This window comes from Zonotrichia leucophrys, chromosome 20 (genome assembly GCF_028769735.1).
Source record: "Zonotrichia leucophrys gambelii isolate GWCS_2022_RI chromosome 20, RI_Zleu_2.0, whole genome shotgun sequence".
Classification (NCBI taxonomy): Eukaryota; Metazoa; Chordata; class Aves; order Passeriformes; family Passerellidae; genus Zonotrichia; species Zonotrichia leucophrys.
The window spans coordinates 1,992,693-2,020,454 of NC_088189.1; the positions used below are offsets into that span (position 1 = coordinate 1,992,693).

At 46.1% G+C, this 27,762-nt stretch overlaps 1 protein-coding gene across 1 annotated transcript; it reads right to left on the bottom strand.

The window, feature by feature from the left end:
• Positions 1-7,908: 7,908 nt before the first annotated feature.
• LOC135456216 (1,25-dihydroxyvitamin D(3) 24-hydroxylase, mitochondrial) lies at positions 7,909-21,387 on the bottom strand. Its single transcript, XM_064729948.1, has 12 exons — positions 21,191-21,387; positions 20,890-21,080; positions 20,533-20,626; positions 19,790-19,886; positions 18,638-18,729; positions 17,363-17,474; positions 15,915-16,060; positions 13,842-14,008; positions 13,594-13,672; positions 12,438-12,632; positions 11,373-11,484; positions 7,909-8,974 (listed from the first exon to the last, which is right to left on the bottom strand). Exons 1-12 carry the CDS (start codon positions 21,383-21,385, stop codon positions 8,961-8,963), a joined length of 1,494 nt encoding a protein of 497 aa, XP_064586018.1. The 5' UTR covers positions 21,386-21,387; the 3' UTR covers positions 7,909-8,960.
• Between the last annotated feature and the right edge of the window lie 6,375 nt (positions 21,388-27,762).

Genomic DNA, 27,762 nt, shown 5'->3' on the forward strand with positions numbered 1-27,762 from the left:
TTGCAATATCTCTTTTGGCAATATTTTCAAATTGATACAGATATTTTCTTTTCCTGCTTTTCAGCTAGTAAAGTGAAATGAGGCTTCCTCACAAGCTGTGGAATAAATGTGTTAAAAACCCATCATCTGTTTATATTTATTAATTTTTAATATTTACATTATATTTACAATATATTTTTATATTTACAATTTTTTTATATTTACAATATGTCTTTTGGCTGTATTTCCAAATTAATACATATCTTTTCTTTTCCTGCTTTTCAGCTAATAAAGTGAAATGAGGCTTCCTCACAAGCTATAGAATAAATGTATTAAAAACCCCATAATCTGTTTATATGTATTCATTTTTAATATTTAAATTATATTTACAATATATATTTTTATATTTACAATACCTCCTTTGGCTGTATTTCCAAATTAATACATATCTTTTGTCTTCCTGCTTTTCAGCTAATAAAGTGAAATGAGTCTTCCTCACAAGCTGTAGAATAAAGGTGTTAAAAAACCCATCATCTGTTTATATTTTTTTATATATTTACATTATATTTACAATATAATTTTTTATATTTACAATACCTCTTTTGGTTGTTATTCTAAATTAATATATTTCTTTTCCTGCTTTTCAGCAAATAAAGTGAAATGAGGCTTCCTCACAAGATGTGGAATAAATGTGTTAAAAACCCCATCATCTGTTTATATTTATTATTTTTAATATTTACATTATATTTACAATATATTATTATATTTGCATTTTATTTACTATATTTTTTAATATTTACAACAAGAGCAGCAAGGTAGAAATGGCTGCATATCTCTGAAAATTTCAGTGCTGTCCACGCACCAAAAGGGTTCAGCTTTTGGCAGAATTGAAGTTTTCCTGCTCATTTATTGCCCAAGGTTTTCACACCATTTAGAGGGGCTGGCTTGGGGCTGCTGTGCTGTGCCTGGAGGTGTTTGGGAGGAGCTGCTTTCTAAAAATCAAAACATGCCATGGGACTGAGGTGGTTTCATGAAATGCCCTTTCAAAATGAAAATGAAGAGTTGTTGACATAATGATGTTGAGAACTATGGCTTGGGAGCTTGAGTGGAATAAAAATCTTTGTCCTGGAGGAAATTCTTGTAACAGCCCTGCTAATCTCAAAATCAGCTCCAAGTTCTCCAGAAGATTCCTTTTCATAAGATTTGCATCCAGATGTTGTGTTTTCTCTCTCCCAAACTTTTGCTGAAAAAACACCTTCACTTCAACCAGGTTTTCAGGCACAGAAGAACTTTAAATTTCAGGATCATTTAGGAAAATAGCAAAAATAGCAAACCCATTGTCCTTCAGCACGGCCAGTGTGGGGCACGTGGCTCCACAGCACAGCCCTGACACTGAGTGACCCCCACAACGTTATTTCCACGTCTCTCTTTGCCCAGGGGCTCCGATTTCCCCAGAAATTCCAGGGTTTTCCCCTGGATGCCATTGACTTCTATAAATAGCACACTCCTCTCTTTCCATGCTGTCGACGGAAGGAGACCAGGACATCCAGTTGATCATCACAGGCCCAATTTTATTGATCAGCACAGCGGGTTAAATACAGTTCGTAATTAACTTCATGCATATTGCAAAAGTTGAGCTCAGGATTGGTTAGTTACATATCAGCAGCTACACCTACTTCTGCATTCCTATGGTCCTACTTTTGATACTTTCTACATATTCTTAGGAGATATTCAGGACTAATCTCTACTCCCTTTCTCCATGTTGCAGCAAGGCCACTGATTGCAAGCTGCTGACATCTCCTTTCAGCTTGCTGACTGCTGATTTCTCAGCTTGACCAGTGGCAATATGTCAGCATGGCCTTTCTCAGCTAACCAACTATTAATAAAGCTCTCCACATTAAAGCTCTCCACACCATGCCACAAATCCATTTTGACAAAAAAATAAATATTTTCCAGCCTGGCACCGCTCTGGGCGCCAAGAGAGGCTTGGGGGAAGCAGCAGCCTCCCCAGGGGATGTTGAATATGCAGAAATCCCTCCGTGCTCTGTGTCTGAGGGCACCTGCTGCTGGATCAGAGCGCAGATCAAACATCTGGCACCAGCCCGTCCCTCCCTGCCCGGCTCCTGCTGCAGGCAGCACAAGGTGCTATTTTTAAACCTTTCTCCCATTCACCTGGCTCCACACACAAATAAAACTTCCCCCAGCGCCGTGGGTATCTGTTGCCTCACGCTCTGGTTCTCTGGGCAATGAGTTTCCCTTTCAGTTCTGCCTTTGGGCAAGAGGAGTTTGCAGGGTTGTGAATCACCTGCACTTGGAGCTCCTGTCCTGTCTGGAACGTGTCTTGGGGCACACCTTCCCCTGTGTTCCCTGCCAGCTTCCCTCAGAGCCTGGCCCTGTGCTGGGAAGTTGTTTTGCTACTGTTCAGCAACAAAAACACCTTTTGCAATTCTTTCTTTTCTCCTTCCAGCCAGAAGGGAAGTTCCTGAGAAGTTGTCATGTATCCAAAGTGAAATTTTAGCGTTTAGAACAAACTAAAGTCCTGCTGGTATTGGGTGGCTTAATTTCACTTTAATATTGAAGAACCTGAGGGATTGCATCCCAAAATAAATGATTCAGCACCTGAAGTTCTCTTAACAGAGACCTTTGGGACCTTGCTGGTTCCTTTGGCTGCACATGGGCTTGGTGTTGCCCTTCCCAGCCCCAAGGTCTCATCCCCAGACACAAATTGGTGCCACCTTGCTGCTGTTGACTGCAGCAGTTCTGCAGCCAAGAGCTGAGTCAGAGCAGCCCTGTGACCCTGCTAAAACCCAGCCTGCACAAAAAGGTTTTGGTCAGGGTCAAAGTCCCAGGATCCCTGTCACGAAAGGGGGTGAAGGACAAGGGCACATAATCAGTCTGTGAACCACAAAGTTCCTTTTGTGGAGGAGCACCTTCCCTGGGGAGCTGCAATCTGCACAGGGCTTTTATTGCAGGTGAGCAAACCACACCTGAAAAATTCCCCCAGCTCCCTTCTCCTTTGGGGTGGGTGTGAGCAGCTCCCAGCAGGGACCAGCTCTCTCCATCTCAGGAGAATTTCACTCCCAGTGACTCCCATTAACTGGTGTCTAAGTGAAAACATCATCCATAAATAGATCCAAACATCCTTACAATCATGGGTTTGAGTTCTTATTGTAACTCTATGGCTCTTTCTGGCCCCAAAATCCTTTTCAGGATTTCAATACAAATAGGTATTTAACAGACAAGTGGGATGCACCACTCATTCTGGAACTAATAAATCTGATAAATTGATATTTCACTGCCCTGAAAATGTTTCCCTCAGCCCGCACTTCTTATCACCCCTTCCAGGAACACTTAGAGGTGAACTTTGAAATATTGAATTTTTGTAGGAAAACCAAATGCCTGATCTCTTATGGAGCCAGCTTCCCTTCGTGTGTATTGAATCACAGAATCACAGGTTAATTTAGATTGGAAAAGATCTCCAAGGGTCCAACCTCTGCCCAATCTCCTCCTTATCACCTAAACCAGAGCACTGAGTGCCTCCCCCAGTGGCGGTGAGAGCTTTCAATAAGAATGTCCAGGATGTTCAGCTACTTGAGATCTTTATATCATTGCCTGCATATAAAATATCTCCTGGTCTTCCTCTGTGTTTATTTCATTTTAGTGGAGTGTGCTTTGAAGCTTTTCACTTGTGTTGAAGTCCTGAATGTTACAAGGAGCATTAAAGCTTTTCCTTCCTGTTCTTTCTACCACAGCCAGAGGGAAGAGAGGATTCTTCCAGAGCACCAAAAGCTGAGCAGAGCAGGTGGGGATGATCCCAGTTATCCTGTTTTTCTGCCCAGAATCTTGCTCCCAAACTCCTCCTTGTTCTCCTCCTTCTCCCACTGACAATGACCAAGGTCTGGGCCCAGCTGGGTTTCTCCTGTGCTCCGTGGTGGCACAGCCAGCCAGCCCTGCAGTGTGAGGAGGGGTCTGGAGTGTGCAGCTGAGCTGGGGTGTCCCTGCCTGGCCCCCCAGGCAGGGCTGGCCTTTGCCCACGGCTGAGCTGGCTCCTGGCTGACCCCTGAGCAGATATCTGGCACCTTTGCCCTGCAGAAAATGGGACAGAGCCTGGCCCGGGCATTGCCCTCACCTGCAGGGCTGCCCGGGCTCCTGCTGGCGGCACTGAGATAACAAAGGGGATTTTTGAGGCAGCTTGGAAGGCTGGGTAAGTGAACCCATTCTGCCTGAGGCTTCTCAAACATTTCCTTCCATTGTTTCCATTAAATCTGGAGAATGTTTTTCCCTTCTTCACCTTGAGCCAGCCCCGAGCTGCTGGAGTTCCACCTGCAAGCACACCTGGAGCATTCCCTGCTCCTCTATCTCCTGTTTTTCTGTGGAGCACAGTTCACCTCAGCATGAATCAGATGAGACTCTGATTTCCATTCCGGAGCTGATAGTGGAGGGTAAAGTGCCACGGACGTGCAGGTTCCAATTTGGGGTAATTTTTGCACTCCTGGCTCCCCTTTATTGCCCTGCTGGGTGCAGTGCCTTCCCTTCCCTTCCCTTCCCTTCCCTTCCCTTCCCTTCCCTTCCCTTCCCTTCCCTTCCCTTCCCTTCCCTTCCCTTCCCTTCCCTTCCCTTCCCTTCCCTTCCCTTCCCTTCCCACTGCCTGGAGTTCACCCAACACTCGGAAAATTAGAGGCAAAGAGTTTGAACTTGTTGAGAGGAACATGCCCAAGGAAGCAGAGGATCATTTTCCCTGGTTATTAAATGCATTCCATTCCACACTTGTTTTGACATTGTCCCTCGGAGAAAAATATTTTGTTTTGTGGAGAGGCCTCGTTGTTGCTTTTCCTGTCAGGGATTATTGCTCCAGGAGTGTTCAGCTCCATCCAAACCCTACAATGTGAAGTTATTCAAAATTCCTTCTGGACCCAAGTCCTACAGCTGAGGTTTGACTTGTTAGGTTGTTCCAACAATCTTGAGATAAAGAATTGAGATAAAAACTGTGGATAGGAGTTAAAATTCGATGTAGTCTGTCCTCTGACATTCCCATAGCAAAGAGTGTGGGAATATAGGAGATAAAATCCATACAGGGATTGGATGAGGCATTAATGAAGTTCTAGGCAGGAAAGAAAAACTCTGATTTTCACTCTCTTCAACTCTGATACTCAAAAACAGCCAACAATAAATAGAAGTGAATAAGCACAATGCTCAAGTTCATAATGTAATATTCACACTTTTCTCCAAGCCTTACCTGAAAGGAGACATTAAAAAAAAATGAATGCAGCCACCCACACCTTGAGCTGTCAATGCTCAGGTTCTCAGGGGAATTCACATAAGGGATCAATGAGCTGCTTCAATCCCAATAAACCTCTTATTTCAATTATCTGAAGCCAAAACCAGCTTTTTCTGCTAAAGCTACAGCTCTTCCATGAATTTTCAAGAGATGTGCCACAAAGGACTGAAAATTGTCCAACTTTCTCCTTTTCTAAGAGGTGATAATGCATCAAAAACCCACCCACCCACGGGCAGTGTCATAGAATTAAAAATGAAGTTTCACATCTGTAAAATGAGGCATGGGATGAATTTGTCCTGAAATGAACTTCAGCTGGGAGCAACTCACAGAATTAATTTTTTAGATTTTGGGTTATTTTGCACCATTAATTGAAGTATTGACAGAGGTGTGAATTCTGCCCCTGGTTGTTGAGCACAAAGGTCCTTCCCAGGCTGGAGGGGACAAACCTGAGCAAAAGTGACAAAATGGGAGCAGGGAAAGGTCCCTAAATCCCCATGCAGGGACTGACTCAGAGCTGTGGCACATCAGCTTGGCAGGAACAGAAATTCCAGCTTGCCAGGCCTGAAGATTGGCATTCTCATCCATAAAAAAGCATGGATTATTGGCTCCAGCTTTGCCTTTTCAACTCCAACACGCCCAAAGCCTGAACAGAATTAATTTCCAAAGCCTGAACAGAATTCACTTCCTTTTGGACAGGTAAACCTCACTCCCTTCCCTGTAGGGACAGGGAGTGTGGAGGTGAATTAATCCCATTAAAGTTGTGATCCTGCTGCCTTTCTCTGAGGAGGAAATGATCCCAGGGAGGTGGTGTTGAAATGGAAATTGTGAATGAGGGCCTCGTTCCAAAGCAGCAAAGGGCTGCTCTGATTTATCCTGCTGGGCTAAAGGGTTCCCAGGTATTTCTATTTCTATTTCTATTTCTATTTCTATTTCTATTTCTATTTCTATTTCTATTTCTATTTCTATTTCTATTTCTATTTCTATTTCTATTATTTCTATTTCTATTTCTTTCTATTTCTATTTTGTTATAGCTATAGCTATTGTTAGTTATAGTTATATAGTTATAGTTAGTTATAGTTATAGTTATAGTTATAGTTATAGTTATAGTTATAGTTATAGTTATAGTTATAGTTATAGTTATATGTATATGTATATGTATATGTATATGTATATTTATATGTATATTTATATTTATATTTAGTTATAGTTATAGTTATAGTTATAGTTATAGTTATAGTTAGTTATAGTTATAGTTATAGTTATAGTTATAGTTATAGTTATAGTTATAGTTAGTAATAGTTATAGTTATAGCTGTAGTTGTAGTTATAGTTATAGTTATATTTCTAGTTACATTTCTAGCTATATTTATAGATATATTTATCCGGAAACAGAGGGACAGGAAAGCTCTGAGCTGGTGCCTGAAGTGGAAGCCTTGGTCACTCATTGTCTGTGCAGTTTGATAATTACCTATTTCCTGAGTCAATGGCTCTGGACATTTACTCGAGGTAGGAGATTAATGAAGTTCTCTGCCAACTTCAGGAACCAGAGAAACTCCAAAGATTCCGGAACTGCCTTTTCCAGGTCACTGGTGGCTGGTGACCCAGCAGAGAGCGCAGATTTGTGCCTGAGCTGGTGCAGAACCCACCCAAACTCCCTGACAGCAGCACCCCTGGGCCCACTGCATTGAAATGGCAAAAACTCGAGCGCTTCGGTAAATATCCACCTGGGATTTCCTGCCCAGGAGCAATCAGCGTTTCGAAACAGCCGCTAACGAGGCTGTCAAGGTCAGTTCAACGAGATATCAGCACTTCTCTCTGAGGTTAAACCATCAGAACGTTTGTGAGCACTGAGAGATGCCTGGAATCAAAATATCAGCACTTCTCTCTGAGGGTTAAACCATCAGAACGTTTGTGAGCACTGAGAGATGCCTGGAATCAAAATATCAGCACTTCTCTCTGAGGTTAAATCATCAGAACGTTTGTGAGCACTGAGAGATGCCTGGAATCAAAATATCAGCACTTCTCTCTGAGGGTTAAACCATCAGGGCATTGGTGAGCACTAAGAGATGCCTGGAACTGAGATATCAGCACTTTTCTCTGAGGTTAAATCATCAGAATGTTTGTGAGCACTGAGAGATGCCTGGAATCCAACAAACTGTTTGTCTTAGCATTTCTTCCATACTGGCACAACTCCCTTGGCTCTAATATTAAATTAATATTACTACCAATAAATTATGATGCTGTAAGAAGAGGCTTTGTGGGGTTTTTGTCCTGGGTTTTGGGTAGATCTCCACATGGGCCTGCACTTTAGCATGAGCTCCCTGGGGATTGATTTCCCATCCTTTACTCCCAGTGTCACCTCACCCTGCCAGGAATGCTCCTGAGGGATGGCATTTTTAAAATACACATAATTTCTACTGATTCTGCAAAAATTCCAGCTGTTTTCACCTTTCCTCAGAACTTCCTATGGATTTTATTTTGTCCCAATCCCCTCCATGGGACCTCCATGCCAGGCAGAAATGAGTTCAGACTGTGCCAAGGGGGCAGAAGCCTCTTCTGCAAAGCTGCAAAGATTTTTAAAATAAATAATGAAAGACTAATTCTAGAGAAAAAATAGAACTCTTTATTTTCTTACAAAACTGCCTAGAAATATTCAGATAATGCACAAAAATTGTTTTATACATTGTTTTGGGGGTACATTTACATGTCTGAGCATAACAGAGGAGAACAAATGAAAACAAGAGACAGACCAACAAGTATTAAGAATTTGCAGCATTTCAACATGTAAAAAAATAAATTCAGGGTTATATATAGAGATAAAGCTGTAGTTGAAACTGCAAAAGTGTAAAACCAGCGACCATAACAGCCAGAATCCAGTATTGCATGGAGGGCAGTGACAATTTGAACCTTTAGATATTGCAGTTTCCATGAGAAACAGATCCCCTGGAAATGTTTGGGGTCCTCATTTCCTGCGGAATTGTTCTTGGAAGCACAATTTTCTGTTCTTAATCTCATGCACCTATCCTGTCAGGATCATCATCATCGTTCTGCAGAGGCAGAACCCATAGGATTCCAGTGGTTCCATTTCCATTCATGCAATGAAAGACCACAAAGCTTTTACAATAGGAGTGGGATAAAATGGGTGGGGCAGGAGCTGGAGGGATGGAAATCCATGGGGAGAGCAGAGGGGGTGTCAGGCACAAGCCCAAAGCAAAGCAATAAATCCTGCCAAGTGCATTTGTCCTTATTTCCCTCCTACCCAGGATGCCAAGGAAATATATTTCTTTCATTATCCCAATTTCCCAGCCCTGTTTCAGCCTTTTCCAGGCTCCCAGCTCCCTTCTCTGGCAATTTGAGCAGGACTGGGGCAGTTTCCTCTCCCACTCTGCACTCCCAGGGCCACTCCAGCCCTGCCTGGTCCCAAACTGGAGGAACTCTCCCCAAACTGGGCAGCTCAGCACCCCCAGGCTGCTGGTCCTGCACTAAACCCCTGCATCCCCACAGCCCAATGACAGCACTTGGCATTTCCCTCTCCTTTTAGGCACATTTTCCCCAATAAAACATTCTGGGAGCTTTTCCTGGTGCTGTTCCTGGCTCAGCAGTGGCTCAAGGGATGTGGTGCAGCTCTTCCCTGCAGCCTCCAGAGCTCTGGCTCCCACTGCTCATGTCCCTCTCTCAAGAGCAGGCAGCAGCAGGGCTGTCCTTTATTTCTTGCCACCTGTATTGAGCAAAAAAAGAAATATTTTTTAATTATATAATATATATGATATATGATATATGCTATATGCTATATGCTATATGCTATATGATATATGATATATGATATATGATATATGATATATGATATATTATATGTTATATGTTATATAGCAATGATATATATTATATATTATATATTATATATTATATATTATATATTATATATTATATATTATATATTATATATTATATATTAATTCTATTAATTCTATTATATATATTACATTACATTATATTATATTTATCAAAGCAAACAGCACTGAACAGACTTCAGTTAAAGGAGTGAATATTCAGATTATACTGGGATGTATTTTTTTTCCCGTGGTGTTGGCTGGTAAAAAAATAACTTCCCCAGCATTGAAATGTCCTGAATTTCTATTGGAGGATTTCATTCTGGATCAGAGAGTTGTTTTCTCAATTTAGGTTGTTGCACAAATGTGTTATTTTGTTATCTCATTTGTATAAACTTGTGAGAAAGAGAATCCTACATTCAAAATATATAAGTTGCAACACTGCATAACTATTTACAATTATATTTGTCTTTATCCTTCTGCCTCAAATGAAGTTTTGTTATCTAAACTCTGCAGTGAGCAGTTCCTACACTTCTAACACTAAGGCATCTTCTATTTAATCTGCAAATTGATGCCCAAGATCAAATGCTCTTTTCCAGGAAATATCTTTGGGACTGCAGTGAAGTTCTAACAACCCCTGGCTGTTGTTTTCTGCAGCACTGAGTACATGGTGATTTCCCCCTTTTTGGGCTGCATCACACACAGAAATGTGGATATAAAATTAAGTCCAGAGCCATGAGCTATGAGAAATACAGGACAGTTCCTAATAAAACACCGAACTGGGACAGCATTAATTTGTTAAAATAAAGACTCAGGATGCCTCTGGCCCTGTGAGGATGAAGAGCAGACAGACAGCAGCTGTTTACCCTCCCATTGGCACAGAAATCCCAGCCCAGGTGCCAGCAGAGCCTGCAGTGTGCAGGAACACAGAACTCAGGTGTGTGTTTTTGTGCACAAGCAGAAAAGGGGGTGTGTTTATGTGCAGAAGTAGGATCACAGGTTTATGGTTTTGTGCCCAAGAAGAGCAGAAGTGTGGTTTTTTTGCACAAGCAGGAGCACAGGTGTGTGTTTGTGTGCCCAAGCAGCACCCAGGTGTGTGTTTGTGCCCAAGCAGAGCACAGCTGTGTGCTTTGTGCCCACAGAGAACACAGGTATGTGTTTGTGTGCCCAAGCAGCACCCAGGTGTGTGTTTTTGTCCACAAGCAGGACACAGGTGTGTGTTTGTGCCCAAGCAGAGCACAGGTGTGTGTTTTATGCCCAAGCAGCACCCAGGTGTGTGTCTGTGCCCAAGCAGCACCCAGGTGTGTATTTTAGTGCCCAAGCAGCACCCAGGTGTGTGTTTGTGTGCCCAAGCAGAGCACAGGTGTGTGTTTGTGTGCAGAAGCAGAGCACAGGTGTGTGTTTTATGCCCAAGCAGCACCCAGGTGTGTATTTTAGTGCCCAAGCAGCACCCAGGTGTGTGTTTGTGCCCAAGCAGAACCCAGGTGTGTATTTTAGTGCCCAAGCAGCACCCAGGTGTGTGTTTTTGTCCACAAGCAGGACACAGGTGTGTGTGTGTGCAGAAGCACAGCACAGGTGTGTGTCTGTGCCCAAGCAGCACCCAGGTGTGTGTTTGTGGGCACAAGCAGAGCACAGGTGTGTGTTTGTGTGCCCAAGCAGAGCACAGGTGTGTGTGTTTTATGCCCAAGCAGCACCCAGGTGTGTGTTTGTGCCCAAGCAGAGCACAGGTGTGTGTTTGTGTGCAGAAGCAGAGCACAGGTGTGTGTTTTATGCCCAAGCAGCACCCAGGTGTGTGTTTGTGCACAGGCAGAACACAGGTGTGTGTGTTTGTGCCCAAGCAGAGCACAGGTGTGTGTTTGTGGGCACAAGCAAAGCACAGGTGTGTGTCTGTGCCCAAGCAGCACCCAGGTGTGTGTTTGTGCCCAAGCAGAGCACAGGTGTGTATTTTAGTGCCCAAGCAGCACCCAGGTGTGTGTCTGTGCCCAAGCAGAGCACAGGTGTGTGTTTGTGTGCACAAGCAGCACCCAGGTGTGTGTTTGTGTGCCCAAGCAGAGCACAGGTGTGTGTTTGTGTGCCCAAGCAGCACCCAGGTGTGTGTGTGTGCCCAAGCAGAGCACAGGTGTGTGTCTGTGCCCAAGCAGCACCCAGGTGTGTGTTTGTGCCCAAGCAGCACCCAGGTGTGTGTCTGTGCCCAAGCAGCACCCAGGTGTGTGTTTGTGTGCCCAAGCAGAGCACAGGTGTGTATTTTAGTGCCCAAGCAGCACCCAGGTGTGTGTTTGCCCATACCTGCTCGTGGCTGGAGGGCGATGGGCAGGGCCCTGCCGGGGATGAGGATCCCCGAGTGCAGCGTCTCCAGCGGCTCCTGGTCCGTGGCCAGCACGCGGTACCTGCGGATCAGCTGCAGGGACAGCACCAGCTGTCAGGGCAGCATCCCCAGCTGGGGAATCACCTGCTCTGGCTGCTTCATTCAGAAGGCTGAGCAATCGCCTCATTCAGCTATGCTATATTAAACTCTACTATTATACTGTATCACACCAAGGAAAAACCCGTGACCCTTTCAGACATTCACAACACAGCTTTGACCCAACTGGCCAATCAATCCAACTATCACCAGTGCCCAATTAAGAAATCACTCTCATAAACTGTTAAGTGTTTTTTGCAGGTTGAGGAGTTCTTGCAGGACAATGGCCATAGTCAGCCGATGCACAATCCAGCCTGCTTGGGATAATGGACAATGGACACGTGCACAAACAATGAATAATGGACATATTCAGAAATGGGGTTGGTATATCCTTGACAGAGATACAAGAAGAGTCATCAGGACTCAGCAGGTTTGTCAGTGAGCTTGGGAAAGTAAGGAAAAAGAGAAGTCATGGCCAGACAACCACAGCAAGATGCATGAAAAATTAGGTGATCCAATCACCATTCTAATTTAGACATGTGAATAGCTAGGATTAACCAATCATGTATTAGCTAGAGACACATGGACAGTCGAGATTTATTATAAATAGAGTCTTTTTAGGGAGATAATAAACTTGGCTTCACTGGATCATACTGGTCATGGTGTGATGTCCCTGAACCTCCACACTCTGCAATAAACAATCTCCATAACACATTCCCCATGTGCCAAACAACAGGAACAGCAAATACCCCATAACACATTCCCCATGTGCCAAACAACAGGCGCACAAATAGAGATAAGAATCGTTTTCTCTTCTCTGAGCTTTCTCACTGCTTCCCCAGGAAAACCCCTTGGGAAGGCTGTGCCTGCTGTGCCCACAGTGAGCGTGCTGGGCTGTGCCCGTGCTCACGGGATGACAAACCCCCCAGTTCCCTTTTTGGGGCGCTTACCCAGCAGAGGGCCAGGTGCAGCTGCAGCTCGGCCAGGCGGCGCCCCACGCACATCCTCCTGCCGATGCCGAAGGGCACGTGGGAGAAGGGCTGGATGGAGCCCCTGTGCAGCCAGCGCTCGGGCCTGAACTCTGCCCAGCCCCTGAAATAGTCCTCGCTGCAGCCCAGGGCGTGGCTGTTGATCATCAGCACCGTCTGCAGCAAGGCAGGACAGGGAACAGGTCACAGAGCCACCCCCAGCTCCCGAGGATGGAGAATCGTGGCACATGTCATATGTACATATCATGGTATTGGCTTTTGGCAAATATTAAAGTGGGTTCTATATGTGTGAGGCTAAAGTGACTTGGTTATAAAGATATAGTTTTTATTTCTGTAGTTAATTAAGCTTAGATATAGCAGTGAAATAGCTATGCTTGGTTAAAATAACTACTTAAATAAAATAACATCCAATGAACATATGAAGAAGACCCTGCTACACTTATGCAACTATCAACTCCCACATCTGAAAACAGTGTAGATCAAAGCCCAAAAATTAAAAGTAATAAAATAAAAATAATAAAAATAGGCTAAAACCCACAAGCAAAGAATACGCATGCTCTGAAAAAAGTAAAACCAAACAAGAGCCATACCAAACAGTTCTTATAATATGTAAATTAGTTTAAAGAAAAAGTTTACTATGCATAATTGTTTATGAATATGCAACAAACTAACGTAATAGAAATAGTACATAAAAAGTGTTTCTAAAACAAGTGTACTCTTAGCTAAGTAACAAGATACACCCAACCATAATAACCTTTACTTTATAGTCCTTGTCTCCTATTGTCCTTTAATAAACTTTTTAAATTTTCAAAAGAAAGTGGATGTGTTTTTCACAGCCCAGCAGCTTTCTCAGGAGGGGTCAAGGAATTCTCAAAAAATCAACTGGAATAGCTCATCAAAATTATTTCAAGCAAATATTTCTGTCTAAGTCCAGCTGCAGTGCAGGCAGGTGTGGGTTTGTGTTTATGGGAATCCTTGGGGTGAATCCCTCATTCCTTGTCCTGGGGCTGGTACTTTGGCAAAGCCAGCTTGCAACTGAAATATGAGCAACTCCTGTGGTTTAAAGGGCAATTAATAAATTAAAAACCATCCCAATAAACAGAATTAATTGCCTTACCCCTTTGGGCAGCATGTAATTTCCCAGAACCATTTCTGTGTCGATGGTGCGGGTGGTGAAAGGCACTGATGGGGTTAATCTGCAGGGAAAGAGAAGAATTGAGTAAATTCCCAGCACTTTCCCTTCTTTCATCTCTCATATTTTCCCTCAATCAGCAAGATGAACAAAATTCCATGTGCTGGAAAATTCCTTCTCCCTTGTACAAAGAAGCTGGTGAAACACTTGGGGATGGTTTTGAAGGATTTTACCTCATGGATTCTTTCAGACAGGCTTTTAGGTAGGGCATGCTCCTCAGGCTCTCAGCACTCGGGCTCTGCTGAGCACCCAAAACTCTCTGGATTTCCTGGAAAAGCTTCTGCTGGACGTGGGGATTGCGGGAGAGGTTGTACAGAGCCCACAGCAAACTGTTGGCTGTCTGGAACAGAGCAGAAAGAAAGGTGAAGCTCTCCTTTTGTAGGCACAGAAGGAAGAATTTGCCCAAAATTCAAAGCAACATTTCTGGCTGGGCACAGCTTTATGGAGTTATGACAGCCTGAGGGGTTATGAGCAGTCCCAGTTGTCATGCAGAATTAAAAATCTGGGGATTTCAGGTCAAAATCCAGGGATTTCAGGTCAAAATCCATCTGCATTTGGGTCACTGAGGCCGCTTCAGGATGAGCTCACTTCCAGGTGTGCTGGTGCTCAGGTTGGGGAAGGAAGGGGGAACTGGGATGATTTGAAACCCTTGGAAAATCAATTTTACCATCTCCACCCCAACAATCTGCAGCTAAAGGAAGGAATTGGGGGAATTTGAACTCTTGGAAGATCAGCTTCACCATCTCCACCTCAGTGATCTGCAGTTAAGGAGGGAATTCAAACCCTTGGAAAATCCCAGCAATCTGCAGCTAAGGAGGGAACCGGGGGAAATTTGAACTCTTGGAAAATCAGTTTTACCATCTCCATGCTGGAGACCTGCACCTAAGGAGGGAATTGGAGGAATTTAAAGCCTAAGGAGGGAACTGGGGGGATTTGAACCCTAAGGAGGGAACTGGAGGGAATTTAAACTCTGGGCACATCCCGGGTACCGTCTCCATGCCAGCGATCTGCAGCTAAGGAAGGAATTGGGGTAATTTGAGACCTAAGGAGGGAACAGGGGGAAATTTGGACCCCAGGGAGGGAACTGGAGGGGATTTGAACCCTAAGGAGGGAACTGGGGAGTATTTAAACCCCAAGGAGGGAATTTGAACCCTAAGAAGGAAACTGGGAGGATTTAAACCCTTGGCACATCCCGGGTACCATCTCCATGCTCGGGATCTCAGTTAAGGAGGGAACTGGAGGGAATTTAAACCTTGGCACATCACAGGTACCATCTCCATGCTGGGGATCTGCAGCTAAGGAGGGAATTGGGGTAATCTCAGCCCTAAGGAGGGAACTGGAGGGAATTTGAACACCAAGGAGAGAACTGGGGGAGATTTAGACCCCAAGAGTTGAACTGGGAGGACGAACCCTGATCACATCCCGGGTACCATCTCCACACCAGCGATCTGCAGCTAAGGAGGGAATTGGGGTAATTTGAGCCCTAAGGAGGGGATTGGAGGGAATTTAAACCCTGGGCACATCCCAGTTACGGCCTCCATGCTGGAGATCTGCAGCTAAGGAGAGAACTGGGGTAATTTGAACCCCAGGGAGGGAATTTGAGCCCTAAGGAGGGAATTGGGGGGATGTAAACCCTAAGGAGGGATCTGGAGGGATCTGAGGCCTGGTCATATCGCGGTTATCATCTCAACGCCGGCAATCTGCAGCTAAAGAGGGAACTGGGGGAATTTAAACCCTGGTCACATCGCGGTTACCATCTCTGCACTGGCGATCTGCAGCTGAGGAGGGAATTGGGGGGATGTAAACCCTAAGGAGGGATCTGGAGGGATCTGAGGCCTGGTCACATCGCAGTTCCATCTCCACACTGGCGATCTGCAGCTAAGGAGGGAATTGGGGGGATGTAAACCCTAAGGAGGGATCTGGAGGGATCTGAGGCCTGGTCACATCGCGGTTACCATCTCTGCACTGGCGATCTGCAGCTGAGGAGGGAATTGGGGGGATGTAAACCCTAAGGAGGGATCTGGAGGATCTGAGGCCTGGTCACATCACGGTTATCGTCTCAAGGCTGGCGATCTGCAGCTGAGGAGGGAATTGGGGGGATGTAAACCCTAAGGAGGGATCTGAGCCCTGTTCACCCTGCAGTTACCGTCTCGACGCCGGCGATCCGCAGCTAAAGAGGGAATTGGGGTGAATTGAACCCCAAGGAGGGAAGTGGAGGATTTAATCCCTGCTCCCATCGCGGTTACCGTCTCGACGCCGGCGATCTGCAGCTCAGCGATGGCAGCGTACAGCTCCTTCCTGGACAGCTGTCCCCCCGAGTAGATGTCACACAGAAAATCCCCCTGCGGGTCGGCAGAGTGCTTCTGCAGCCGGCTGTCGATGGAGTGCTTGGCTGGGGAGGGCAGCATGAGGGAAAATCACTCACAGTCCCACAGAAACACCTGCAAACCCACTTTTCTCAGGGATTTAAAGTGCCGAAATGTGCTCTGTTTGCAAGCAGTGGGTCAATAATGAGGGTATTCAGAGTGAATAAAGGACGGTGTTGTCACTTTTCAAACCAACTCAATCCCAAAAATCGCTTTTCAGCTCTTAGGAATTCTGCCCTCTTAAATTAGGGGAGGAAATCAGTGGCAGGTTGAGGGAAATACTCAACAAAGAGAAACACGAGTGTGTAAAATTTATTACCTGGGGTTTTCAAAGGGGATCAAGGTGTTAGAAAATCAAAGGGATTTAGCACCCAGAACCCCCGAGGGGAAATGTAAACCTTGGATTTACCAAGGGAAGGCACAAAGAGATGCCAAATTTTGACATGCTGGGTTTTTTTTTTAATAAAAAGAAATGGGTTTTGCTCAGGAGTATCCCAGCTGTTAAAATCAGCTCCTGTGAGGAATTATTCACTTCAAGTGAAGGTGTCAGACTGGTTTTTCTGAGCAAAACTGGTTTAAAGTGTCTTTCCTAAAGCCCATAAACCAAGAAGCAATAAAATAAGTGAGTATGTGGCTGGCAGGATAAAAAGCCTTGGGACTCAAATACCCAAGGGAAATACTCAGTGTTACAACCTTCCAAAAGCTTTCTCAGCCTTTAGTTATGGCTCTCACTGTTTATATCAATGAAATTTTAAAATATTAAAAATTAAAACTTAACTTCATATCTGGAGTTTGAGTAATTTTTAAACTTGGAAGGCAAAATCACTTTAAATAGTCAAAAAGCCAGACTGAACCTTATTATTTAAATTACTTCTGGGTTTAGGATTTACAACTATGCTACAAGTTGTTCAGAAAAGATATAATTTCTTTTTTTTTTTTTAGCAAATAGGTTTTTACTGTATGCATAATTCTTGTTTCCCAAGAAAACGAGTCGTTGAGGGAAGTCCCTTTTAATTTATAGCCTTGCCTTTATAGAGATTATACATTTTTAATTTCCTTATTTCCTTTTAGGACAGATTAAATGGTGCCATGACACTGCTGGCTCCCAGAATCCTGGGATTTCCCTGGGAATTGGGTATTGCCCCACAGCCTGGGTGTTAGTCACCAAAAACTGCTCCCACATTGAATAATCCCTGTTTGGGTACAGCAAATGTGCTTTAATCCATGCTGAAGGCAGGGATTAACAGCAGCAAGCATGGAAAAATCAATTATAGCAAGGAGAGGACAGAGATGAAGGGAAAGGAGATAAATTTGGGTTAAATAATGACCTGTTTTGAATATATCATCCCATGCTTTGGTGTGAGCTTGCCAGACCTTGGTGTTGAGCCCCTTGTGCAGCTCCACAGGGGTCACCATCATCATCCCGAAGGTGGCCATCATCTGTGGGGGAAATCTCCCTTTAATCCCTTTCCATCCTTTCCCTGCTACCCCTGAACAGCACCGGGCTGGGGAGCAGAGGGAGATTGTCAGGAAGGCAAAATTCTGGTGGATTTTCCATCCTGGACAGAGAGGATGGGTCTGAGTCTACTGAGGGCATATCCAGGTAAAAAAATCAGGGGCAGCCAGGAGCCTCCTCAGTAAGGAATGCATCCTATTGATTTCAGGCAATGTTGGGAGTGGTTCAAGGCGTTTTTGGCAGTTCCTCCCTCTCCCTTGACAAAGGATGAGCTAAAATCCCAGGCAGGGCTGGCTGCCTGTGTGTGGTGGCTGAAGTGAGGCAGGTTTGCACCCCAGAGCACAAAGGCAGCTCTGACCCCAAACCCCACAGCAAACCCCACAGCCAGGCACAGTCCCAGCCAAGCTGACAATTCCCTCCAGGGCTGCCCTGATGCCCACGCAGCAATTCCCTGTCCCACTGATGGTAAAAGTTGTCATAAAAAAATCTTATAAAACATGGATTAGCTTAGCTACCTCACCTAACAACAGCTTCCAAGTTCCTATGTGAAAACAGCTTGAGAAAGGAGAGTTCATTAACACAACAATTAACTATTCTTGGGGAGAAAAAGTTCACCTGCGATAACCAGGGATCTGTCTCATGAGAATCAGTGAAGAAAATACATTCTTCACTGATATAATATATAATATATAATATATATAATATATATAATATAATATATATAACATATAACATATAACATATAACATATAATATATAATATATAATATATAATATATATATTACATAAGGATACAGGCTCTCAAGAATAGAGAGATTTGAAGGACAAGTAAAACACCTTTTACTAGCCAATACAGTAATTGGCAAGAAAGCTACTAACCAATTGAAGTTGTACACGAGGTCTGTGAAATCTGAACAAAAATGGAAATAAAAAGGGGCTTTTCCTGCATGGAGAACCTGAGTCCTGCCTACTTTATTACAACAGAGTGAGGCATTGCATAAAGGAGGCAGAAGTTCAGGATTAGCTGGGCACCAGTTGGGTACAGAAGCCTGAGCTGCTTTTTCCAGCTCTCTCCTTTAAATTGCTGCCTCTCATTAACAGCAGGGGTAAAAAACCACCCCAGCCCCAGGAGAGACCCTCCCATACCGTTTTTACAGCCTTGATGAAGTTCAGACTTTCCTCTTCCACGTCCTGCTGCAGGAGGCCAAACCGCTTTCCATACAGCACCAGGCAGATACCTGTTGTTAGGCAATATTTTAATTAAATTAATAACAAAAGGCCGTGTGGGATGCATCGTTTATCATCAAGGAATGGCTTGGGTGAGCCCTCTGAAGGTGTTCCTTGGTGCAGACCTGGCAGAGCAGCTCTTGTAAAACACCTCTGCTTGTTTGCCCTGGCCCCATTGAGGGTTTCCAGCTTGGAGCCTTTGCAGCAGCATTTCTGCACAATTAGTGGTGCCACTGATCCCCTCACCAGCAGCAGAACTGCAGTTTTGGCTCATATTTGGTGAATTTACTGAGGAAAACTGAGTGGCAGGAGAGCAGGGCTTGAGGGGCATCTCCCACAGCATTCCCCCTCCTTGCAAGGACTGGCAGCATCCCACGCTGCACCTTTTCCACTTACCCTTTTCCCCCATTTATTTTCTAACTGTCACTTCTTATTTCTCCCTTTCCAAAAGCATCCATCACCACTGACAGTGGGAACAAAAACTCCACTTTGAGGAGCTCAGCCCAGAGGAGGCAGCCAAGGGCAGCTGGGTCTGGCAGGGCTGGATCAGTCACTGCACCCAACCCTCCCTGTTTTTGGGGGTCCCTGAGCCACTCTGTGCCCTGTGTCATCCCTGGCACATTCCTCAGTGAGCTCTGCAAGGCTCTGCCTTGGTAACTCATTCCAGCCCTTCTCAATCCCAGTGTAAACACTGGAAATGGGATTTTGCAGACTTTGCCTACAGGCAGCACTCTGTTATTGGAATATATCATCGATCCTGCTGATAGTTAACAAATATCAGATGGGCAAAAAATAACAAAAAATGTTATCTGATCCCACTCTAGATAAACGAACCATAACCCCTCCCAATTTTTTTATTTATAAATCATTGGAATGTTTGAATTTTTGTAAGCCATGCAAGTAGCTAGGCAGAAAATTATATTTGTGCTGATGAATTTTGCACTGACAGTCCCTGGCTGTTCTGCAACTCTCTTTGCATGATATTATAGCTGAGAGTTTGAAAATAATCAGCCAATATTCATCCCTGATCATATTTTAACTGCAATGCCCTGGCAGGTGCACCACACTCACTTTCAAAAGACCATTTGTTGAATTCTGAATAGATATCTTCCATCTGGCCATTGTGGTCACAAATCTCATCTATTCTGTACATAAAGTCCTCCAGGACCTAAATGGTGGAGAGAAGAGAAAGAAAAAAGGGAATAAAATGACATCAACAAATAAAAATCCGGTGTAATTCAGCATTTCAACTGCTGTTTGAGCAGATAACAATCTTGCATGAGAGGAATCCTTTTGTTGCCTGTTCTTTGAACAAGATTCAACTTCCCCCTGTGTGAACAAGTGCTTGGATTTGACAGGCTCCGGTGAACCGTGCTGCCCTCGCAGGGATGCAATCCTCACCAGCTGGGGTTTCACAACTGGGATTAAGGTGTTTGTCACTGATGCTCCTCAGCCTGCCCAGGAGCACAGAGGTTAAGGACAGAGGTGTTCCCTGAGGGGAGGAGCAGAGGAACGAAGGGGTAAAGGCAAAAATTACAGCATGCAGGAAAAGCAGGGAAAAGCTGTTTGCTGGAGCCTGGATCCTTATGGAATAATCCTGTTTTTCTGTGGGGACACCCCCAGCTCCAGGTTTCTCTGTGGTCTCAGACCCTGGCAATCAGTTTGTACTCGTTATTCCCTGAATGTTCTGGGTCTGAGCTCGTGGTTTATCACTGTGGGGTAAATAAATAAAACCGCCCAGATAAACCGGATCTGCTCCAGCCCCCCAGGCAGGCAGGTGAGCAGAGAGAGAGGGGATTTCTCAGAGCAGGTACCTCATTGATCGCCGTGTCCAGCTTCACAACCTCCCGGGGCTTCATCAGCTTCTTCTGAAAGGCACTTCTGACCCTCTGCCAGTCCTTTCCCTCCCTGCATCGGAACAAAAACAGCCAGGTTGGAGAGCGAAAATCTCCGAGAAGAATGAAAGCAGAAAACCCCCAAACCCGCACTGCTGATGCTCCACCGCACCCCCTGCACAACCGGGGGATGCTCGGGGTCGGGATGAGCCCTGACCACGCTCGGGGAGCAGCCCCGGACCCCCGGGACCCCCAGACCCGCTCCGAGCATCCCCCGGTCCCCGGCACCCCCGCAGCCCCTCCGGGCACAGCCAGGATGCTGCGGGCAGCACTCACAGGATGAGCAGCCCGTAGGCTTCGCCGCGATAGTCGCGATAGGCTTTCCAGGGCTTGATCTCGAGGCGCTGGGGGCAGGCGCTCTCGCGGCGGTACAGAGCCTCCAGCAGGCACGGCGCCGCGATGTGCACCGAGTCGAAGGCGCCCAGCTTCATGCGGAAAATCTTCCCGAAGCGCCGGTGGTACTGAGCCTGGGGAGAGCCAGAAACCGCGCTGAGTGCGGCATCTTCATCCCATCCCCATCACCATCCTCATCCCATCCCCATCCCCATCCTCATCCTCCTGCCATCGCCAGCCTCACCAGGGTCTCGTGCTGCCTCTTGAGCCCCCCTTTCCAGAGCACGTCGGGCAGGCTGCCCATCAGCGGCCAGCTGGGCGGCCCGGGCAGCGTCTCCGCCGGCCGCAGCGCGCTCAGCGAGGACGCGGCGCGGCCGCAGGTGCGGGCACGGAGCGGCCGGCGGGCCAGGAGGAGGAGGAGGATGCTGCAGCCGCCCATGGCCGCGGTGCCGGCCCCCGGGCGCGCATAGGTGCATTTATAGCAGCCCGAGGTGCTGGACTTTCATCCGCGCCAATGGGAGCCATGGGTGGGGTGAGGTGGGGCGGCTGCCCCGGCCCTGCCCGCCGAGCCCTCGGGGCAGGCGGGTCATGAAAGGGTTCAGGGAGGCAGGGAAGGCACCGCGCCAGCGCCTCCGCCCGCTGGCAGCGCGGGGTCGGACCCGCTGGGATCCGGGGATGCGCGGGTGGGACCCGCTGGGATCCGGGTATGAGCGGGTCGGACCCGCTGGGATCGGGGGTTATGCGCGGATCGGACCCGCCGGGATGCGGGGATGCGCGGATGGGACCGGTTTGGAGCGCGGGGATGCGCGGGTCGGTCCCCGCAGGAGGGGACGCAGCGCTGGCAGCGGCTCCGCTCCTTGCCTGGCGTTCGTGCGAGCGGTCTCGTAGCGCTCTCTCTCTCTTTTTCCTTTTTTTTTTTGTTTTTTTTTTTTTTTTTTTTTTATTAATTTGTATTTTTGTCCGAGCACCCGCGTGAGCACAAAGGGCTGTGCTGTTCATCCTGCAGAGCGCAGAGCAGTTCAGTTTTCCCGCAGCATTTGCACTTTAAAGAGACGGAATAAGAAAGTGCAGGGAGCTGAGGAACGAGAAGTTGTGGGGTGTGAACTGCCTGTACCCTCCCTGGTTGAGTAACCAGAAAAGGTCATGCGGGCATCACCGGGAAAGGCAAAATTCCCTTCACTGTGAGTGTTCTTAGCCATTAAATCCTGACAAAAATGAGTGAATCGCAGTCTTTTAATCAGAAACTGCACAGAAAAGCTCAGAATGTTTGAGGCTGAGAGGAGCAAGAACAGGTAAAGGAGAGAAGGGGAGGAAGAAGGAAAGGGAGGGAAGGAAGGAAGGAAGGAAGGAAGGAAGGAAGGAAGGAAGAAGGAAGGAAGGGAAGGGAAGAGGAAGGGAAGGGAAGGAGAAGGGAAGGAAGGGAAGAGGAAGAGAAGAGAAGAGAAGAGAAGAGAAGAGAAGAGAAGAGAAGAGAAGAGAAGAGAAGAGAAGAGAAGAGAAGAGAAGAGAAGAGAAGAGAAGAGAAGAGAAGAGAAGAGAAGAGAAGAGAAGAGAAGAGAAGAGAAGAGAAGAGAAGAGAAGAGGAGAATTTGGATCCTGCTGCAAGACAGAGCTACCTGTAATCCAGAGGATTTCCAGGAAAGACAGCTTGGCTGCAATGGGGAATTGATTTTCTTGCACCCCACGCTACCTTTCCCTTCTTTCCCAATGCCTTTTGTGACTCAGCTCTGATCCCCTTCATGTGAGGATTTGGCAGAAGCAGAGTGTGCAGACACCCTGGGTGTGTTGGACAGAGCACGATCAGGAGGTGGATTTGACACATAAATAAACACGTCTCAAAGTCAAATTAATAACAATGCAAAGACCAAGGCAGCAGAGATCAGCAGAGAGAAAATGTACAAAAGGAAAGGAAATACACTGCAGAATCTTTCTGGGAGTTCTGTACATCCTTCCCAAGTGATTTTCTGCAATGGGATCATCCTCTGTGGGCCACAGGGCCAGAGCACTTCCCAGGCAGGCTTTAAAGTTAAAGTTGGTTCAAAGGTTTGTATTTTTTTGGGGGGAACACCACAATCACATTCTGTGATTTGTTTGCTTTGAAGCCGTGCTCCTGAAACACATCTCCCTGTCCTTGGAGGCAGCTCAGGCTCCATTCATGATGAGTTCTGAGAAACCAGACCAGAAGAGACAATTTGTGCCCTCTGCCTATTTAAGGAATGAGAATGAACTCATTTGAAGGGTCACAGCTTCGTGCCTGTGAAACGATGCCTTTGAAGACTCTGCAACAGGCAAGTCAAGACTAAACTGGGCACAGGTCAATTTTTCCGTGTTCTTCACAGCTACGGGGAGGAAACCACCCTGTTAATGTGAAATCCTCTCTCTCTGAAGCTGTTTTTGAATGACAGAATGGAAAGGGTTGTGCTTCACTCCCGTGGCTCAGATGGAAGTCCCTGGCAGGGAATTTGGTGTGCTGGGAGCCGGGACAGAAAATCATTCCTCAGTTCCTGCTCAGGTGCCGGTCCAGGGGTGTTTGCAGCCTCCCCTTCTTCCCTCATTTTTTAAGACTCAAACCCAAGCTTTAATTTTCAGTTGTGACATTTAGAACACATCAGGAGTTATATTGGTGCCTCAGGTTTCAGCTTTTATATTTTTCAGATTCTGTTCTGAGCTTCACATTCAGTGTTGCTGAGCTCTGTGCACAGAGCAGGGAGACAAAACAATTCCTGCCCCAGCTGGGCACCAAGGACAAATGACCCAAATCTCAGCCCAGAGCACAAACCCCGTGGGCTGGAGAGAGAAAAACAAGCAGAGTGGGACTGCCTGGGCTAAAGCTGGGATGGGACAATGAACTGCAAGGTGCAAATGGAGCAGAACTGATCCCAGGGACAGAGCCCGTGCCCCTCGTGCATTTTGGGGCCATTTTGGTTCATCTTGGGTGCAGCCCTGGCTGGGCTCTGGTGCTGCCCAAGGTGCATCCATGGAGGAGATCCTTTGGATAAATCTCTGCTTTATTCCTTAGCTCCATCCAGTCCTGCTCCAGCTCAGCCTCTCAAGGCATCAGTTCCTAGAGAAAAGCTGGACCAGCTCAGTGCTCTTGAGCTGAATTTTGGGTGTCTCCCTCCACTGAGGCACCTGAACTGTGAAGGTGTCACCACCATCCCATAGGTATCCATCCACAAGACTTCCCAATATTTTCCAATATAACAGCAAATGACAGCAGCAAATTAAATCCCTCTTCACTTCTCCACTATGGCAAGGAGGATTTTTGGGTCAGACTCAAAGATCAAGAAACAGCAGAAGATCAAAACTAAAGAGCTGATTTTTCTGTGCTTCTCTCTTGCTCCTGGTTTGATTTCTGCTCTCTTGCATGTCAGGAGAGAATATTCCTTGGAAAGCCATGTGCCAGTGGGATGCTTCTGTGGGAGATCTGCTGAGCAGATACACACAGCTGGCTCAGATTTTTTCACCACTAAATATTGAATTAGTCCAAGTTTTAGAGATGCTTTCTGAGCTGAGTCAATTTCTGGTCATATTTTTTGGGAAACAATTGTAACATATTTGAATAAAAGTTGGAAATCCCATCAAACTCAGAGCTCCTGCCCTGGATTTGAGGGGCTGAGGTGTGCTTGGGAAGCTCATTAAAAACAATCCTGAACTCCCAAATCAAACCCTTGGAGCTCATGGAAAGTGACCTGAGTGATTTTCATGCAGTTTACTTCAAACACATCAAATATCACCAAAATAACTCCTCAGTGGGAACAGCCTTATGCTGGGAGTGGATTTTCACTCTCAATGCCTGCATTTCCAGGGGGTTTGCTCTGTGACATATTACACAATTCCTGTCTCCTGGCCTCTGCTCTTTCTCCTGGTTGGGAAAAGCTTTTTGCTAAATTTGCCTTAAAATTTTTGTGAAATCTCTGAGTTTTCTAAATTAATACACAGTGCTGAAGTGCCACAGGAGGAGAATATCACAGGAAGGTATTTCACAATGTGGGGAAGGCAAATGCATTGCAACTTGCAAGCTCTGGTTGTTATTGCAGCGTTTGTTTGTGTTTGTTTATACACTTTTAATTCCCTGTTTATTCTTTTAATTCTCTTTCCTGCTAAGGATCTTTGAGCTTTGTAAATATTGATGGGAAAGTACAGTAATTCCCATTCTCCAGAAGAGAAACTGATATGGCTTTGAAAACTGAGATCTCCAAGTTACCCACATTCACCATGAAATGAAAGCAAAAAGAGCCTTTATTCAGTATTTTCACTCAAATACTGGCTTTTAACACCAAACTCCTCTTATCTCACCTTCTGGATGATTAGATGACAGAAAACTCAAAGAGAGAAGAGTTTGGGAACTCCAAAGGTCTGTGGGGCTCCAGGGAAAGGGGAGAAGAGTTTGGGAATCCAGAGTTTGGGAATTCCAAAGGTCTGTGGGGATCCAGGGAAAAGGGATAAGAGTTTGGGAATCCAGAGTTTGGGAATTCCAAAGGTCTGTGGGGATCCAGGGAAAGGGATAAGAGTTTGGGAATCCAGAGTATGGGAACTCCAAAGGTCTGTGGGGCTCCAGGGAAAGGGGAGAATAGTTTGGGAATCCAGAGTTTGGGAACCCCAAAGGTCTGTGGGGATCCAGGGAAAGGGGAGAAGAGTTTGGGAATTCCAAAGGTCTGTGGGGATCCAGGGAAAAGGGAGAAGAGTTTGGGAATCCAAAGGTCTGTGGGGATCCAGGGAAAAGGGAGAAGAGTTTGGGAATTCCAAAGGTCTGTGGGGATCCAGGGAAAAGGGAGAAGAGTTTGGGAATCCAGAGATCTGTGGGGCTTCAATGGAAAGGGGAGAAGAGTTTGGGAATCCAAAGGTCTGTGGGGATCCAGGGAAAGGGATAAGAGTTTGGGAACCCCAAAGGTCTGTGGAGCTCCAAGGAAACGGGAGAAGAGTTTGGGAATCCAAAGCTCTGTGGGGATCCAGGGAAAGGGGAGAAGAGTTTGGGAATCCAGAGATTGGGAATTCCAAAGATCTGTGGGGATACAGGGAGAGGGAGGAGAGTTTGGGAATCCAGAGTTTGGGAATCCAAAGGTCTGTGGGGATACAGGGAAAGGGGAGAAGAGTTTGGGAATCCAGAGTTTGGGAATTCCAAAGGTCTGTGGGGATCCAGGGAAAAGGGAGAAGAGTTTGGGAATCCAGAGTTTGGGAATCCAAAGGTCTGTGGGGATCCAGGGAAAGGGGAGAAGAGTTTGGGAATCCAAAGGTCTGTGGGGATCCAGGGAAAGGGGAGAAGAGTTTGGGAATCCAGAGTTTGGGAATCCAAAGGTCTGTGGGGATCCAGGGAAAAGGGAGAAGAGTTTGGGAATTCCAAAGGTCTGTGGGGATCCAGGGAAAGGGGAGAAGAGTTTGGGAATCCAGAGTTTGGGAATCCAAAGGTCTGTGGGGATCCAGGGAAAGGGATAAGAGTTTGGGAATCCAGAGTTTGGGAATCCAAAGGTCTATGGGGATCCAGGGAAAAGGAGAAGAGTTTGGGAATCCAAAGGTCTATGGGGATCCAGGGAAAAGGAGAAGAGTTTGGGAACTCCAAAAGCCTGCGGAACTCTAGGGAAAGGGGAGAAGAGTTTGGGAATCCAGAGGTCTCCCCGAGGCAGCAAAGCATGGCAATGCTCTTCCCCGCTGAGCTGGGCTGCACAAGGCTCCAGCAGGGAAGGAGAAAATTGCCAAGAGCCGCAGAGGAGCCGTGGGACGAGGGCAGGGCGTGGAAGGGATCCCAGCAAGGGAAGCCAAGCAGGAGCCCGGGGAGCAGAGCAAGAAGGAGCAAGTCCTTTGTGCAAGCGGGAGAGGAGCGAGGGCGCTGGGTTCAGCGGGTTCCTCTCGCTCCACGCTGGCTGCCTGCTCTCCTGAGCTGTTTTCACTTTTATTTACATAAGAGAGCTCTGCAGTGAGTTACTCTTGGCAGGGCTCACCCCACAGAGCTTGCCCGAGCATGTGGGAGAAAAAAGGATTGCTTTTCAAAGCCTTGGAGTCATCGAATTCTTGTGAAATCCACTCCTTTTCTCTTGAGGGAAATTGCCCTGGCTCTGGGTACTGTGCAGTTAGTGCAGCCAGGGAAATAACCACGGCTCAGGCTGTGCCCTTTCCTAGCAGGATCCTTCGGGAAGAGCACGAGGATGGCCAGGGGGATGAGAGTTTCTTTTCTGAGGAAAAGAGAGGTTTAGAGCTGGGATTATGTTTTTATAGAAGTTAATAATAATGTGGTTCTCTGGGAGAAATTTGGTGAAGAACTTCTTCCCTCAGTGGGAAACCAGGCACTGTGATGATGATGATGATGCACCAAAATAAAATGTAACATCAGCCTGAGGGCCACTCAAAATATCTTTTATTAGTCTGCCTTTCCTACTGCTTTGGAACAGGAGTTTTGAAATGAGCAGCTATTTGGAACTGGAAAAAAAATCCCAAAACCCAAAAATAAATTTATTTCAGGCAATATTATAGAAATGAGTATCCCATCCCATCCCTTTATCCCATCCCATCCTGTTATTATATCCTGTTATCTGATCCCATCCTGTTATCACATCTCATCCCATTAACCCATCCCACTGATCCCATCCCATTATCCCATTATTCCACCCCATCCCATTAACCCATCCCATGGATCCCATCCCAATATCTCATTCCATTCCAATATCCTATCCTATCCCATCCCAATATCCCATGGATCCCATCCCGTTATCCCATCCCAATATCCCAATATTCCATTATCCCAGTATTCCATTATCCCATCCCATTATCCCAATATCCCAATATCCCAATATCCCAATATCCCATTATCCCATTCCAGTA

What these genes read in the sequence shown, in the direction of transcription:
- LOC135456216 (XM_064729948.1), bottom strand. Translation starts at nt 21,385, where the DNA reads ATGGGCGGCTGCAGCATCCTCCTCCTCCTCCTGGCCCGCCGGCCGCTC. An exon ending in GGATGATATATTCAAAACAG is followed by an intron (nt 16,061 to 17,362) that starts GTCATTATTTAA and finishes TGCCCTCCCCAG; the next exon opens with CCAAGCACTCCATCGACAGC. An exon ending in TGTCTGAAAGAATCCATGAG is followed by an intron (nt 13,673 to 13,841) that starts GTAAAATCCTTC and finishes CTTTCCCTGCAG; the next exon opens with ATTAACCCCATCAGTGCCTT.